Source organism: Danio rerio, chromosome 4 (assembly GCF_049306965.1).
Source record: "Danio rerio strain Tuebingen ecotype United States chromosome 4, GRCz12tu, whole genome shotgun sequence".
In the NCBI taxonomy this organism is placed as follows: domain Eukaryota; kingdom Metazoa; phylum Chordata; class Actinopteri; order Cypriniformes; family Danionidae; genus Danio; species Danio rerio.
This window is the reverse complement of record NC_133179.1, coordinates 14,002,850-14,019,006: the sequence shown is the minus strand read 5'-3', so window position 1 is coordinate 14,019,006 and position 16,157 is coordinate 14,002,850. Positions and strand designations below refer to the sequence as shown.

At 37.8% G+C, this 16,157-nt stretch overlaps 1 protein-coding gene and 1 long non-coding RNA gene across 5 annotated transcripts in view; one reads left to right on the top strand and one right to left on the bottom strand.

Annotated features, from left to right (window-relative positions):
- Positions 1 to 16,157, top strand: part of LOC141381600 (uncharacterized) — an 84,506-nt gene that overhangs the window by 47,178 nt on the left and 21,171 nt on the right. The gene's annotated exons all lie outside the window — the stretch shown is intronic.
- Positions 8,948 to 13,994, bottom strand: si:dkey-39a18.1. 2 transcript variants are annotated; one of them, NM_001025494.2, is given in 6 exon segments: positions 8,948 to 10,555; positions 11,935 to 12,039; positions 12,249 to 12,445; positions 12,596 to 12,698; positions 13,117 to 13,180; positions 13,915 to 13,982. In NM_001025494.2, coding segments are annotated over 5 exon segments (1,050 nt in total). In that variant the 5' UTR covers positions 13,164 to 13,180; positions 13,915 to 13,982; the 3' UTR covers positions 8,948 to 9,957.

Here is a 16,157-nt window from a genome sequence, read left to right as displayed (position 1 = left end):
TTTTATTCACTAGAGCAAATTTAGTGACTATAAAAAATCCCATAAGACAGGCTTTTTGCTGTTCAAGTTACACCACTAAATGATGGAGGATTGCTCACATGAGAGTATTGTGTTTAAACCCAAGATGTTTGTTTGTAAAGTTCACACAAGTCCACAAGCTGCTTCTGAAGTTGCAAGAAATTTAACAAAATATTGTTCAAAACATTCAGCAAAAAAAGTATATAAACAATATATGCAGGGTTTTGTGGGATAGTTCTCCCCAAAATATTTGTCTCTACATAACTGGTGCTCATTGATCTTGCTTTTCAAATTAGTTTAGCATTTATTTATTACTTATTTAAGGAAATAACTTTGGACCCCACTTACCTTAAAGAATACAAACAACAAAAAAGACATACATATATCTAGGATTTCATTGACATGCATAGCACAGGTTTGGGTCATAACATTCATTAATTCATTTTCCATTTGGCTTAGTCCATTTATTAATCAGGGTCAACAGCGGAATGAACCACCAACTTATCCAGCATATGCCCTTCCCGCACAGTGGAGGCCCTTCCAGCTGCAACCCATCACTGGGAAACACCCATACACTCTCATTCACACACATACACTACGAATAATTTAGCTTACCCAATTTATCCATAGGGCATGTCTTTGGACTGTGGGGGAAACCTGAGCACCCAGAGGAAACCCACACAAACACAGGGAGAACATGCAAACCCCACACAGAAATGCCAACTGACCCAGCCGAGGCTCGAACCAGAGATCTTCTTGCTGTGAGGCGACAGCGCTACCAACTGCGCCACTACGCCGCCCTTGGGTCATAGCATGCAACACTAAAAACAATACTGAAATAATTTTCAATAATTTGCCTGACATTAAAAAAGACTCCCTTTAACAACCAAAATAAAATTAACAAAAGCAAACCCACTGATTATTAGCACATATGTAGTGCGTGTTGTCCAATTCAAAAATATTCTGAAAGTTAGTGGGGTCTTGCGTCTTTCTATGCCACCATGCCATCTGTGACCATCTGTGCTGTCGTTACTGTGAAACTATAAAAGCTGATGATCTCTAGCCTGATGGTACAGTGTGATTGTGGGGCATGGAGCCTGCACAACAGTGTCTATATTTTGTAGTATCATGTTATTCTCAGGGCACAGTTTGATAGCCATTGTGATCCTCGGGCTAAAGTTTTGGACCCCAACTATATGCCTTGCAAAGCGAGGTGCCCAGTAATTCAGCCCTAAACTAATCCACCTGTAAGACACTCACTGTGATCTAACCACGTGTTAACCTCACAGTACCACAAAGTACTCACATAAGAGCTGTCACACTAAACTCAAGTGTGTCTCTAGGGTTAACATAACTCAAGTCACATAGAGCAATTATACAGATACACTCATTACACTTGAATTTGAAGATTATGTAACTTATCTGTTGTCCCATGCGACATGTTCTCCTATGAGCACACTGTTTTGTTGCTTAGTTACATGTAAAGTATATCAGCTGGCCTCTTAGTGCTTAGCTTTTTTGTTCATTGTTTTTTCTTCATCTGTTAGGGAGTTTTTTGGTGTAGGAGTCAGGAGTGTGATGTTGCCTTTGATTGACAGGAGAGGTGTCCACCCTTATGGGGTCAGAGGTTGTAACCGTGACCTGTTTCCCGGTTAGTACAGATCAGCTGAGAAATACCTCCGGTACCCCCCTCCAATGTCCACACCCTGTTCCATGTTGTCCCACAAATACCACACAATTCCCAGAAACCCTTCATCATTGTCCCCTTAAGCTGCTTCGGAAAAAAATAGCTGAAGAGAGAACTTTTTTTTAAAAGACAATTTTCCACAAGCCTTTTTAGCCAGCAAACTATCCTGCTCCACTGTATGTCCATTAACTTCTTTAAAGTGGCAAGCTAGCGAACTTAACCTCCTGAAACAAATCATTTTATTTTTGGCAGCCATTTCGTGGCATGGCGAGACACTCACTAACCCCGTCCAGCTGTCCCCTCTGCTCTTTACTCCTGGTGCAAGGCTTTCTTTAGGGCAGGATTAGTTTACCTCTGCAGGAGTGATCTAACACACACATACACACACTCAAGGAGAGTGACAGGTTGAGAGGCTGTATGGGGCTCCTCATGGCCTTTAGAAAGCTGATTCACAGTAGATGCAGGTGAATCAACAATGCAGCCATTCTCTGAACACTGCCCATCCTGAAATAGAGCTTCAGGGCAAACACTTTTTGTTGAAGCAACAGCCATGTGGTCATTTTATGACTCCCCGAATGCTAATAAATTGACTACCCACAAATAGAGCAGTTTTAAGTTAGCAAATTGATTAACATTTATCATCATGTTTTGCAAGGTGCTGTAAGCATCTTTTTATTGGAAATACATACAGTATTATCATGACTCCCTGTCATTTAGCACTTAAATTAGGTGTCTTTATGACAACACTATATATGGGTGTCTTATATGGTTGTTATAATGGTTGCAATTTACATTAGTGCCAGTTTTTTGGTTGGTGCTGGATGCAAACTGAAATTTGCCATCTTTACTTAACACTCATGAGCCACATAATTGTTTTGCCTAATCACTTTGCATTGATGACATCAGTACAGCACTGATTCGGATATAGCGATCAGAAAGTTAGCTGCTGGTTTCTAGTAATGATGTTTATTGAGTGGTGTACTAATGTCTGCTGTTACCCTATATAAGTCTATTATGTATTCCACTCTCTTTTCCACTCCTTCCAACACTGTTCTTTAATGTCTGTGTGTCCCAAGGCTTGGAGAATAATTCCATTAGCTAGGCGTTCTCACAAGGGTTTATACGTGAGCTGATGATACAATCATGTCACTTACGGCCTTGAATCCTTGACAGATGTTTAGTTGTGTTCTCAAAAAAGAGCAATTAACTCTCATATACTCATAGCAAAATCTGTTGCAGTCTAATTATGCCAGAAAGAACTAATGTTATCATTTTTATTATACATTTTACTGGAAATTATAGAGAAGATTTTGTGCAGCTGAGAGTGCCATGGATTCTCCAAAAAACAGTATTGGCGCTTCTCCAGCACCATAATCACCAGATGAAAATGCATGAATTGTTGTTTTCCCAATCAATCCTCCATCTTATTTTACAACATGCAAAAGTGGGGTCTCATGGGCTAAACTCACTCCACTGATTAAGATGTTGCTATGTTGAGCCTTGCTAAAACACTGAATTATTTAAATGACCACAGCATTCATACTTTTTGCGGCAATTAGCAGACTGTAATGTAAAAGAAATTGCATGAATTGCTATTAAAAATCATGGTATTCTAATCTCACATCACAGAATAGAAGAATGCACTTGAGGTTAAGAAATCTGCATAAATCCATCAAAAATCGATAGAGAAAGGAATCCATGTCATTTAAAATCGATCTAGACTTAGAGTATACATGGAGAAAGCAGTGGTTCCCACAATAAAATAATAGTCAGTTTCTTCTTGAAGAATTTACAATGAGCACCACTCCATATCAAATGTTTGATAATGTCTTTATTAGCACGTAGCACACCACAGTCAGAATAGATCTTTTATAGTCAGTAATGTACATAAAATCACGTCCTTTGTTTAAGAGAGGTCGTAAAGGACATCTGCTGTTTGTCTTGCCAGGCCCATGTGATTTCTCACCTCACACTGCCACTGATTAGGTATCCACTCTCCAGTGGACAACTTAATCTAGTCCAAAATACCCTTCCATTTATTTAAGCAGAGTATTTTAAATCTGTGCTAATTTAAATTCATGTGGTGGAAATTAACTAGCATGCACGCTTGGAGATTCTCTTAAATAGAGACCTTAAATAAAGGGCTTGGTCAGCTCTCTCTGGCCCGTGGTGCATCAGGCCTCTGCGGAAGTCATAGAGGACGCAGCCGTTTAAAGACAAGCGCCTGGCATGTGCTGACGGACATGGTGGGATCTGCTCTGGCAGGCTTGGCAAAGGCTTTCATGAAACTTATTGAATGATACAGTTCCAAAAACAGACCCCATGCACAGAGTGACCCAAATGAACCCATTCACCCAGACCTGCACTCTTCAAGCCACCAAAGCTATCCTGTGCTTGTCAAAACAAGAACGGTGAACCAACTATATACATTTATGACCTTAGTCTATGATGCATGAATTTTTATGATGCAAACAAACCATATCAGCAAGGAGCAGATTAGCATAGACTTTAGTGCTCCTTTATTGTGTTATGGTTTACTTTTTGACTTGAATCACCTTTCCCTTGCACCTCTCATAAGGTTGGTTGTTATAAGGATTAACTGCAGGCATCACAATACTGTATATGTCTGCAAAATAGCTACAAGTGCAACTACACTACTCCCGATCATCCCCTGTCACTTCTAGAGTGGAAATGCTCCATGATGCCAGAGGTGCTCTGCTTCCATGCATTTGTTCCGTGACCCATAAAATATTCAAAGTGCATATGTACTCTCTTTTATAGGTTTGGCTTGATTCAAACTATTTGCCACATTCAGGGTAGGCCATGTGCAATAAAAAGAGACACTTATATAAAAGTCTTCTTGGTTTATTAGGATCGGTGAGGTTGTTTGGTAAAATCAAGGGGTAATGATGAACAATACATTTAACAGCATTTCAACTAATTATTTTATAGATTATTTCATAGGTGAAGTTTATTAATAAACAAGTTTCGAGAGGAGCACATGCTTATAATTGATAGCAGCTGGTCCTCATTAGCTAATGTATGATTCACCAATCAGACGATTCCTAAATGACTATAAATAACCAGAGTATCTTACCTCAGCCATCTTCGTCTTGAAGAATCACCCCTTCCACCCCTACTCCTCCCCTTTCCTTGTCAGGGCAGCACGGAGGCCCAATGGTTAGCATCATTGCCTCTCAGCAAGAATGTCACTGGCTTAGATCTTACCTGGCCAAGGTGGCATTTCTGTGTGGAGTTTGCATGTTCTCCCCATATTTGCATGGGTTTTCCCTGAGCTCTCCAGTTTCCTTACACAGACTAAAACATGTAACATAAGTAAATTGAAAAAATCTAAATCGACAAGTGTTGAATTCAGCATACACACTCCATAGCTAATTCTTAATCTACATTTACTTTATCAAGCAGGGGAGTTCTCGAGACCTATCTGAGCTCATACTCCCCTCTCACGCTGCAACGGGAGGGAGCCCGGGGCTCGAGGATCTCATGAGCTTAGGGCTCTCTCCCAGGACAGCATGAAAAACACGCATTATAATCAATCATCAGCTAAGGGCGAACTCTTGAATTATTATTATTATTTTTTATTATTTATTCACTTAGATTTGGATGGATACTGATATATTTGTGAATTTCATTCATGTTTGATACTGTCATACAGAAGAAAATTTGATTGAAAAAAGAAACAGCTACTTTTAGAAACATCTGGAACACTTTCTCTGGTTATTGCTGATGAGAGGTCTTCTGGTTACAGATTTGACACTGTCGTAATCTTCACGAATTGATACTGAGTGCTGAGGTGGTAATTTGTGGCACTGCTTTGCTTGCAGTTAAATATAGAAGGTTACATGGGCACATTGGCACAGTGCAAAATCTCACGACGCACAAAAAGAAGGTGCTGGTCCCTCTGAGAGATAAAGATCGCATGATGCAGTATTTAGTGAACAGGTGTTGTTCCTGCACGCGGGTGCATGTCACTTTAGGATGGGACAGAGGAGGAGCTCAAACTATAGATTACAAAGAGCAAAGTAAAATCAGACCAGTGCTGAAAGCTTCACGATGGCCTCAGATAATCTTAGACAGGCAATAATCTCCAGGAGTAAGTGTATAAACACAAACACACATGCTTCGGTCTAGATCCTGTGACATTGAGCACACGGCTAACATATGCACAGGATTGACACCTCATTGTAAGTGAATTGTAGAGCGTGTGCCCTAGTGACCAAACTGGTGGCCTTCCAGTTTTCAAAGCAGGTCTGATGCTGAAGTAGCAACTGTGGCTCTAAGCCTAACATTTTGCTAGATATCTGATAGGCGGATGAATGACCTCCACATACTGTAGGAGAGCTGACTGTAAATGCACTGCAGCTGTTGGCCATATATGTTTCTTTCTCACAATAATGGTCAAACCTGAGGAATTTCACTAATTCATCAGATGCTCATAATGCTTACTTAATACAGAATTAGGTTAATTGTGGGCTGTAATTTTACCAAGCAGGTTTTAGTTACTCTCCTATCATGCCCAAAAATCCCTTAAATACATTACTTTAAATGGCTTTATAAAAGGTAATAGGTATTTTAAAAAATCATCAATAAAGACGTTTTATCTATTTTCTTTATTTATTTTTTTAATTCCACAAATAAGTGTAGAGTTTGTAGCTTCTAAGCAAAATAATGCAGCATTTTCCCAGCACCTTATTATAAGATAAGCTTCAAAATACACATCAGACAATTTGTTTTGGTTTAACTTTCTCTGAGGTGTTCTTAGGACTAAAGGAAATTATTTTTCCTAAACCTACTTTAGAGGACACTTTGAGGAACACAAACCTCTTTGTGCTTCCTTTACAATGTATTCATTATCTATTCAGAAACATTTAACGTTATCCGCGGACTGCTGTTTGATTCTTCCCATTTATGTTTCAAGTGAACTTTCAGGTAGCTTATCTGAGACTACTGAGGCAAGCTGCCATTTGCGTCAGATGTAACAAGCATGGATAATCGTCTTTTGGTTTGTTTTCTAAAGAAGCTAATTTATCAAGGTTGTTTAATGCTCATCTAAGGGTGCAGAGGGAGTTTTCCTGACGACTGAACATGTCTTACAAATATTAGAAGATGCTGGCAAGTGTGAATAAAAAATTGAGTGAATATTGAAAATAAAAACAAATGAAAAAATGTCTGTTACTGACATTCGCTTAGTCTTACTTTTACTATCACATATCCATTAAATATAAAGAATTAAAATGCCATTAGATATCGCATATCCAACTTTTTCAATATTGCAAATCTCATGAATTTAAAATGCATTTAAATTTCCCTGTACATTACAGAAAGATTAAAATTATGCTATAGTTATTAACTTTATAAGTATTATTATTATTCATATTTTGATATGCTAATTAACTACAAGTATGATGCTGTCATCAAGAGGTTAACAAGTCAAACTGCACCATATATTATAACTAAAGTTTGCAAGGAAAAGGCTTGTTGTGCCCTCTAGTGGTAAATATATTGAAGTACATGTTGGTGAACATTTTGACTAATGAGAATTCATTTCATAAATAGTCGTACTATTTGATTATAACTTCAAGACAGTGTGATATTATTTTTAGCTGACAATTAACTTTAGCTAAGGTCACTTAGCAGTTGGGTTTGTGTCTTCAAAATGGGGCCCATCCTAAATCATTCCTTGTAGGAATGAGAGGAATGCCTGTCAGTTGGAGAGAAAAAGGTCAGACCGAGTCGGTACAAGGTTGTAAGGGCGATACAACCATGGGTAATGCCTAACCAGATAATCAGAGCATGAAACTAGGGAGCTGTTACACCCATATTTGAGCACAGCAGGAGAAACAGGACATGAGAAACAGCACACATGCTCTCTCTCTCTCTCAAACACACATACACACACACACACAAAATCACACGCACAATTACACACTGACTCTGCAATGAAGTTAAGCCTGGGCCACTGAAAACCTTGGTTGTGACATGTCTAGTAGGTAAAGAGATGAATGTTGTTACAAATGTACTTTTTTTTAAAACACTATAAAATCACAGCATTTTTTATATCAAGGTCTTATTCTTCACTTGGTGACACCCTCAAGGAGCATTTCATATGCTTTGACTGAAGAATGCGAAAATTCAGCTCTGAACTCAATGGTGAAGCAGCAGTTGAAATTGCAGACATGCTTTTCAATTCACTGTTGACATTTTTGCCTTGCCGTTCCAGACTGTGCACTTGGAAGCTGTCCTGACAGCATTGTGAGACAGACTTGACTCTGCAGGGGGAGCCTGGTCCACCCAATCATGAGCATGGCCCACCCTGGGTAACTGCTAAGATGGGGAATACAACATATCTCAAAATAAGCTTATTCAAATTTCTAGAAGAAAATTTAGTTTTGGGCATTTTTAAAAATAGAAAATAGGACCATAGTTCTGTCCCCACCACATTTGAATAAATTTATAAAAGCAAACTTGTCTATGATAATAGAATAATGGCCTTGAGTTAAATTTTCTTTCAGTATAATTAAATTGATCTTTTTCATAGAGATTAAAAATTAATTCCAGATGTGCTGTAAAATCTGATATAAATCAACCTGATATGTGGATTTTAAGGGAAAACAAGACTTTTTCCCCCGTGTGGTCTTGGATGTTTGGAACCTTCTGGAATATACCAAATGCTAAAGTTACTACATTGCATTCACTAATTTTAATTACATGTATTATTCACACCTGTAACTTATAGATAAAGCTCCCATCCTTCTTCCTTTACTACTGGTGTCAAATCTAATAAACCCTACATGCCATTTGGTTCTATCTTAGTAACTTTCAAAGGACTTTTTAACACCAATTATTAGTTAGTAATGTAACAAATAAGCTATATAAAAGCTCTATAAAACTATATTTTATTTTATTGAGATAAAAATGATTGACATTGTCATTAACAGCAGAGACAGTTACAGAAATCAAAGAGTTTTTTGTTTTTTTAATGTAATATTTGTTTTTTCTGCATAAAACACAATGCTGGGTCACAAACTAGAGCTGGTCATGGGACCATCGTTTTAAAAATTGCAGTAACAGGAACCAGTGAAATGTCTCTTTTATCATCATTATATGCTAAATTAATATCCAAATTCTACAAATACTGAAGATAAATATTTTCAATAACTGAACACTCTTCAACAGCACTGAATAAACATGAAATGTTGAAATTATGATTCATGAGAGAGATTTAGTTAGAAAAAACTTTTAATGGCATGGCACATGGCAGCTTTACATTGTAAATTGTTAAAAGACTGGCAAAAGCTAGTCCAAATCACATTTAATATAACACTTTTGCTCTTAAGATAACACTTTTACCAGTTAATATGGGCCCATTGGAAAAATATTAGAGTAAAAATTTTTACATTAAGATTTACAAGTATGAATAAACTTCCAAGCAAATACGTTTAAAAGAATTTAAATTTACTTCATATTGTAATGTAGGTACCACTTTACACACATTCTTTGATAATCAATGTTCTTCATAATTTCATATTGCAATGAAAAGTCTTTCTCATAGGGCTATTAAGAGTACATTTACTTCTTGCAAATACACATCTTCAAATACTCAAAAATACACACTCCGGTACCAAAAAAAAAGGCAGATATATCTGCAGTAGGCTGTGATGGAAAATGTAAAAATTGCTCCTGGACCTCTATCTCACTGTAGATTCTGCTCAACTGAGAAAATTGTATTGATTTTAAAAAGAAAAGAAAGACCTAGGAAAGTGGGTAGAAGGAAATATATTGCATTCCTCCTAGGTAAGTCAGACTTATGATTTGTACCTCTAGGGATCTTAACACCCAGGAAAATGTACTGCATGATTTTTTAAAGCTCCTTGGAGGCACTTCCTATACCTGTGGAACAGTGCTGCCCCTCAGGTCCAGTTCCAACATGCTTTAATGATGCCTAGGGCTTCCATGGAAACTAGATGAAAGATCATTGGTTATACAATAACTTGAGCTGAGGAAAGAAGAGTGTTATGACCATGAGTCCAATAATCTATGAGGAATCAGGAGAAGTGCCAGGAGATTGGGAAGTTGTTCCAGTTTTGGCTTTATTGTTTCTTTACGTGCAAAATGAATTTGAGATCTTGGTGGTGTTAGTGGTGATCTTTCTGATCCTTTGTGCACATACTAACTTCAAACAGCATCGAGCAGTGCAAGTGTTTTTACTCAACAATCATCTTGGGGTTTTTTTAAGCCACATATCTAATTTCCGTGCGAGACAGATGTTTCGGAGAAGGTGTTGGGCAGGTCATGGTGATTTTGGGAAGCCAGTGTCCTTGGGAGTTGCAGAGTTCCACAGTGCGCTCCATCAGGAAAACGCATGGGTCCCTATGTGCAGGCAACTGATCTACCTGGTCCTGGTGACATGGAATATGGATGTGTGGTAGAGCTGCACGATAAGGCAGTGGAGAATGTAGGATCTGCCGACACAGATGCTCCTGAAACCCAGAAAATGGCTCCAGTAGGTGGGCTGCCAGTGGGCAGTCAAACACTCCTCCATTTGGTGCTTTTTTCAGCACAGATCTCAGGGGCTGGCATGGTCTGTCAGTCTGCCTCATCTGTTGCATGGTGTCAGGACTGATAGGGTACACTGCCTGCACTACAGGACTCTGGAAAGTGAGTCGAGATCTCGGGGACACTCCAGAGGCTTTGGCAGGAAGCAAGCAGGGCCCATTTTTCTGAACACTGTGGGCCTTGACAGACAGAGACGTCTGCCCGACAGGTACAATTTTTGGATGCACCAGTGCATGGGCAGGTGTAGTTGAATTGAATTCCATTTTGTCAGGCCTTTTCATAGGAGAATGAGAATTATTAGAATTTAAAATGATATTATATACAGAGTTCACACTTGTAAAACCAACAAAGCATGCATACAAACATGAATAATACCTCAGACTGAAAGGTGCATTTAAATATTTGCTTAGAAAAGTATTTAAGTTTTTCTTTTTTTCTTTTTGCCCTCTATAAAAGGTACCTACAAAACACCAAACTGCAATATCGATGACTTAACATTCTATAAACTACTCAGAAATAGTAGGAACTACCCATAACTTTTTAGCAACCTTTAAATAAAGCCCAACAGAGAAAATAGGCAAAGGTTTAGAATCAGAATTTGCCACTTTAATGTATAAATAAGAGAAACTTGGTGAGAACAAAAGAAACAAAAATTAAATGTCTATAGTTGTAATAAAAAAGGCTATAGTTGTAAGAAAAGAAGGAAGAATAAGGTCCAGAATTGTTCTTTATCTAGTGCTTAAGCACAATTTTTTGTTTATTTTTATTTACTTTTGAATGATATTACTGTCACAACATTGTAACTATACATTAGCCCTGTGCTTATTTGGCTATGAGTTCACTGCAGAAACTTTCACTATATAAATGGTCATCAGGATTTCAATTATCACATTAAAAATCCAATTATAATTTGAGTTATTAATCATATTCACAAGTAATGGTCCAGTCAAGTGAAGAAACGCAATGAGCAAGCCTAGACATTTCTAAACCCCACTATTCCTAAATCATGGAAGTGCCGTGTTCCGGAGAGAGGCATTTACACATACACTCTTCACTTTACAAGCAGACCTGACTGTGCTGTACTGTTGGTTGCTTTGTGTAATTTCATTTTATCGGGATGCTTTAATGTCAGTTTATTATCTCAGCTGTGGGGCCGATAGTAAGTGAATAGAAATCTGCATGTCCTCTCTCTCCATCTCAGTCCTCAACACTAAACTCCCATCTCTCTCCCTTGCACCTCACAGCCTCAAATAAATGAGGGAAGCAGAAAAATACTTGCCCACGTGATGCCGAGACTAACCAGGCTTTAAATCATTAATAAGCAGAAAATGACTCTGCACATATCTGCCGGCTGAGATATCGACTGTAGCTTTTCATTTTTATTCTGTGAATTTAACAGCGCTCTAAATGCAGAATGGAGTTAAGCCATGCAAAAAAGGAGTCTCCTGCCAACACATTGACAAGTATGAAATAATTTAACCTTCCTCTAGCCAGAAAAACTAAGGGCAATGAATTCTGTTTTTATCACCAAGGTTTAGGTGGGCAGTCAACGGATGGTTGGTTTGATCTATGAGATGAGAGTTCTATGTTCACAGTTGTGTCTTTAATTTTGAAACCTTGCATGGCTGGTTCTTGAAAAACAAAGGAAATACCTGTAACTTGAGCGGTTTGTTTCCTTCCAAGTAGACCTGGATTTGGTAATAGGTGGGAGTTTGGGGACAGTTTTGCACCCAGTTCCTTTTACAATCAAATTGCACCTGGTAATCATATATTATGAGTATATTATTCCATTGAATCTTCACATTTATAATCAATTAATGGTGTATGAATTTTGTATGAAATTAATAGTTCATCTTTAGAATGGCATGAGGGAAATAAGACTGGCAAATTCTCATTACATACTATATTGCTTACAAATACTTAAATGACATATGGCTGGCTGTATGGATTAAACTGTATTCAGTACCTGTTGCTTACGAGAGGAGGTAAACCAGATATGATGTTATTTTTTGTAGGTCTGTGTGACCTGTTGTGTCTGGGTTGAAGGGTTAATGATTCAAACACTGCTGGTAAACTCTTGTGACTCCGAGCATCATCATCATCTTCTTCGTCCCCATGTGGCTTCCTTATACGTGGGAGAGGGGGAAAGCTGGCAATTACATCCTATTGAAAATAAGCAGTTGACTTATTTATTCATGGGATTATCATGGGTAAAATAGGTAAAAGTGCGATTGCACTGTTAGTTATTCAATCATCATTGTTAAACTGTCAAATATATGGTGGTCAGCGGTCTTAATGATCCAATTGTGTTACCCTGTGCTGCAGGAACGAGACCGGTTCTGAGAAATATGATGGTACAGGTGAAACATCCCGAAACGGGGATTGGCTTCTGCTTTTCCTGATTTTGTGGGAGCGCCTGTTAACATAATAATAGTTATATAAATCTGTTCCCATGATACTATTACAAATACTGAATTACACACAACAACAACATACTTAGTCAAGCATGCTAAGCAAATTAACACTTCATCTGTTAACATGATGCTGGTGAATTGCTGAGCTTGTGCAACCCATTTCACTAATCAGATTTTTTATCCACTGCAACTTCTCACCTCTGTCTTGATTTTTTGTTATTGAGAGCAAATCATGCATCAGTGTTTCTGAATGCTACAGAACATATAAGCCCTTTAAAATAGTTTGTTAAATGTTTGTTCTTGCCACTCATAATATATAATGCAGATTGTATATGTACTTCGCATAATAAATGTACCCCAGCAATTTATTTTTTTTATATTTGCTGTCTTGTTGCACATTAATAACAAATATAAAATTACCAGTCTTCATTCCCATCCATGGGGAGGTCTTTGCCAGAAAAGCCCATCCTGGTTATTATTTACCCTTAAAGAAAACAGGTTGTTAGAACCCAAGCATAAATATATTCACAATTACCCAGATTAAATTGAATTAATATCACCCAATGTTTCCCTCCTATTAATAAATGTTTAATTAGAGATATTCTCCAGCAGTGGTTTTACTCTTACCTTTACCAACAGGATTTTAAGAATTCCATTAGTCTTAAAGGAGTCCATTAACATATAAATAAGTGTTTATTGCATAAAATCAATGCATGTGCATTAAAAATATATTTTCAGCCACAGCGGATATAATTTGTCTACTTATACATCAGGATTGTTTTAAATCAATCTCATGCTTTCAGATATTAATCAAACACACAATCCACCATGAAATATAAAGCATGTTCCCTGCCTATTTCTCTCCACATAAACCTCAAATTTCCCCTTTTCTCTATTTTAAATCAGTCAGTGCAAGATTAAAGATGATTTAGCATGGAAACTAAACAAACAAGTGTATTATGGCATACAGCCAACAATATATAAACATACTACATTACTACATACTACAATACTGCATTAAAATGCACACTGTTTAGTACAGATCTGAAATCCTACCAATTACAACTTTCAGTTCTTAATCTTTACAATGAACTGAACTTTTATGAAGTCTAACAGTAAATAAAAAAATCGCAAAAATCTTTTTTGGGGTGAGGATTTTTGGGAAAATAAACCCATCTAATTTACCATTTAACATTTCATAAAACATCTAAAACTTACCATGGGCATGCTGAATGTCATCAAGTCCGCACAGTGGAAAAACTCGCTACCAAGTCACACTGAGGACAATCCAAAGCAGTGAAGTCAGGACATTACAATGCCCACCTTAAAAAACCAATCAAAATTCAAGACACAAAGAGCTCTTGGCTGCTGATTGGCTGATTGTGTCGCAGAATCCTAAACAGTCTTGAGAGCAACCCCTTTCTGTTAAATGATTTGTAAAAAGTCATTAATATCAGACAAGAGGCTAACCTAATCTACCTGGCCACCGAATGATGTCACATCATGTCATAAATAAGCATTTAACCAGCATAAAACAATAACTCATCCATAATCACATTCAAGTTCTAAGAAAATGCCTCAATATAGACATTTGTCAGCACAGACTTTTTTCCTGGCACACAGCTAGTGTAAGCGTCATTAGTGAGATGATATGAGTTATATTCCCCTTTAGGGGGTGAGGTCTCCTTGCATTGTTTAAATCCGGCTTAGAGGTGAAACATTAAGCTTCTGGCTTTAAAGCAGCTACAAGCAGCTGCTCAGCGGGCCATGGAGGATCTGTCAGCAGTAGGGAAGGCATTAATCTGCAGTGTGCTTTTTACGGCCTCCTGCTGCGTTTTCCCATAGGGCAGCACAGCCACTTCGTCATCATTAGAAAGCACATTTCATCTATAACGATGATTAGTCTTTTTTTGGCTTGCTCACAATGATATGATCACATATATATGCAGTTTGGAAGAGGTATCTGTATGCAACAGGTTTTCTGTTGTCTTTTTAGTGAGTTTTTTTTTTACTAATCATGGGCTGAAATACTGGTTTTGTGACATTTGTTTGTCTATGGCAGTGGTCACCAAACTTGTTCCTGGAGGGCCGGTGTCCTGGAGATTTTAGCTCCAACCCTAATCAAACACACCTTATCAAGCCAATCAAGGTCTTAATAGGTATACTTGAAACATCCCTACAGGTGTGTTGAGGCAAGTTGGAGCTAAACCCTGCAGGTGACCCCTGATTGGTGACCCCTGGTCTATGGGTTAGTATATGTCTCTTAGGTATTTGGACAATATTCATTTTTACATCGGCACCAATAGCCTAGTGGTTAGTGCGTCAACATATAGCACCCAGGTGCTTGTGGCGACCAAAGTTCGATTCCCAGCTTGAGGTCCTTTGCTGATCCTTCCCCTCTCTTTACTCCCTATACTTTGCTGTCTGTAAATCTCCACTGTCCTGTCATTAAAAGTGAAAAGCCCTAAAAAATAATTATAAAAAAATATATATTTATTTTTACAAACTTTGGAAGTTTAATTAAACCATCCAAACATGAGGAAAATTGTATATAGAGCAAAAACGATAAATTTATTGAAGGTATTTTAGGTTTTACACTTTCCAACCAACACTCACTGGCCAAATTATTATTAAAAAATATATTAAGTAGTTGTGAATCCAAGTCAAGAAAATCTTCAATGTTCAAACTGAGCATCAAAAAGGGGGAGAGAAGATTTAAGTAACTTTGAGCATGCATGTTTATTTTAGTATTTCAGAAATTGCAGATCTATTTCATGCAGAGAATGGCCAGACTAGTTTTAACTGACAGTAATTCACATACGGTAACCCCGTCTGAAAAAGGTCTGAAAAAAGGCATGTCGGAACACACACAACACATTGACTCTTAAAGCAGATGAGCCCTCAATGTGCTACTCCTGTCAGCTAAGATCTGGCTATCTGAGGTTACAATTGACACTGGTACACCAATACTGGACACTAGAATATTGGAAATAACCACAATATGGAAGCATGGATCCATCCCAGTCTTGTGTCAACAGTTCAGGCAGGTGTTGGTGAGGCAATATTTTCTTGACCAACTTTGAGCCCTTAGTACCAATTGGTTTTGTTTAAACGCCAGTAGGAACACGCCATTTAACCAAGCTTAAATATTCTCGATCTCATTTCTTGAACATGGCAATGGATTTACTATGCTCAAATGGCCTCCAGTTGCTACATAAAGGGCTGAAAACTAGACTTTGGCTTTGGCCACTACTGTATATATACATTAAGACATATTTGAAATGAGTTGATCAAGATATGATCAATAAAATAAGTACCCAGTTGAATTGCTGCACACAATTGTTTTGACAGCTGTTAAAAAATAATTTAAAAAGCCTCAACATGGATGACACATTGCTAGACAACAATGATCCATCTGTCCTGATGAGAGAATGATCAAGCCTGTGCATTAGCCTTCACAC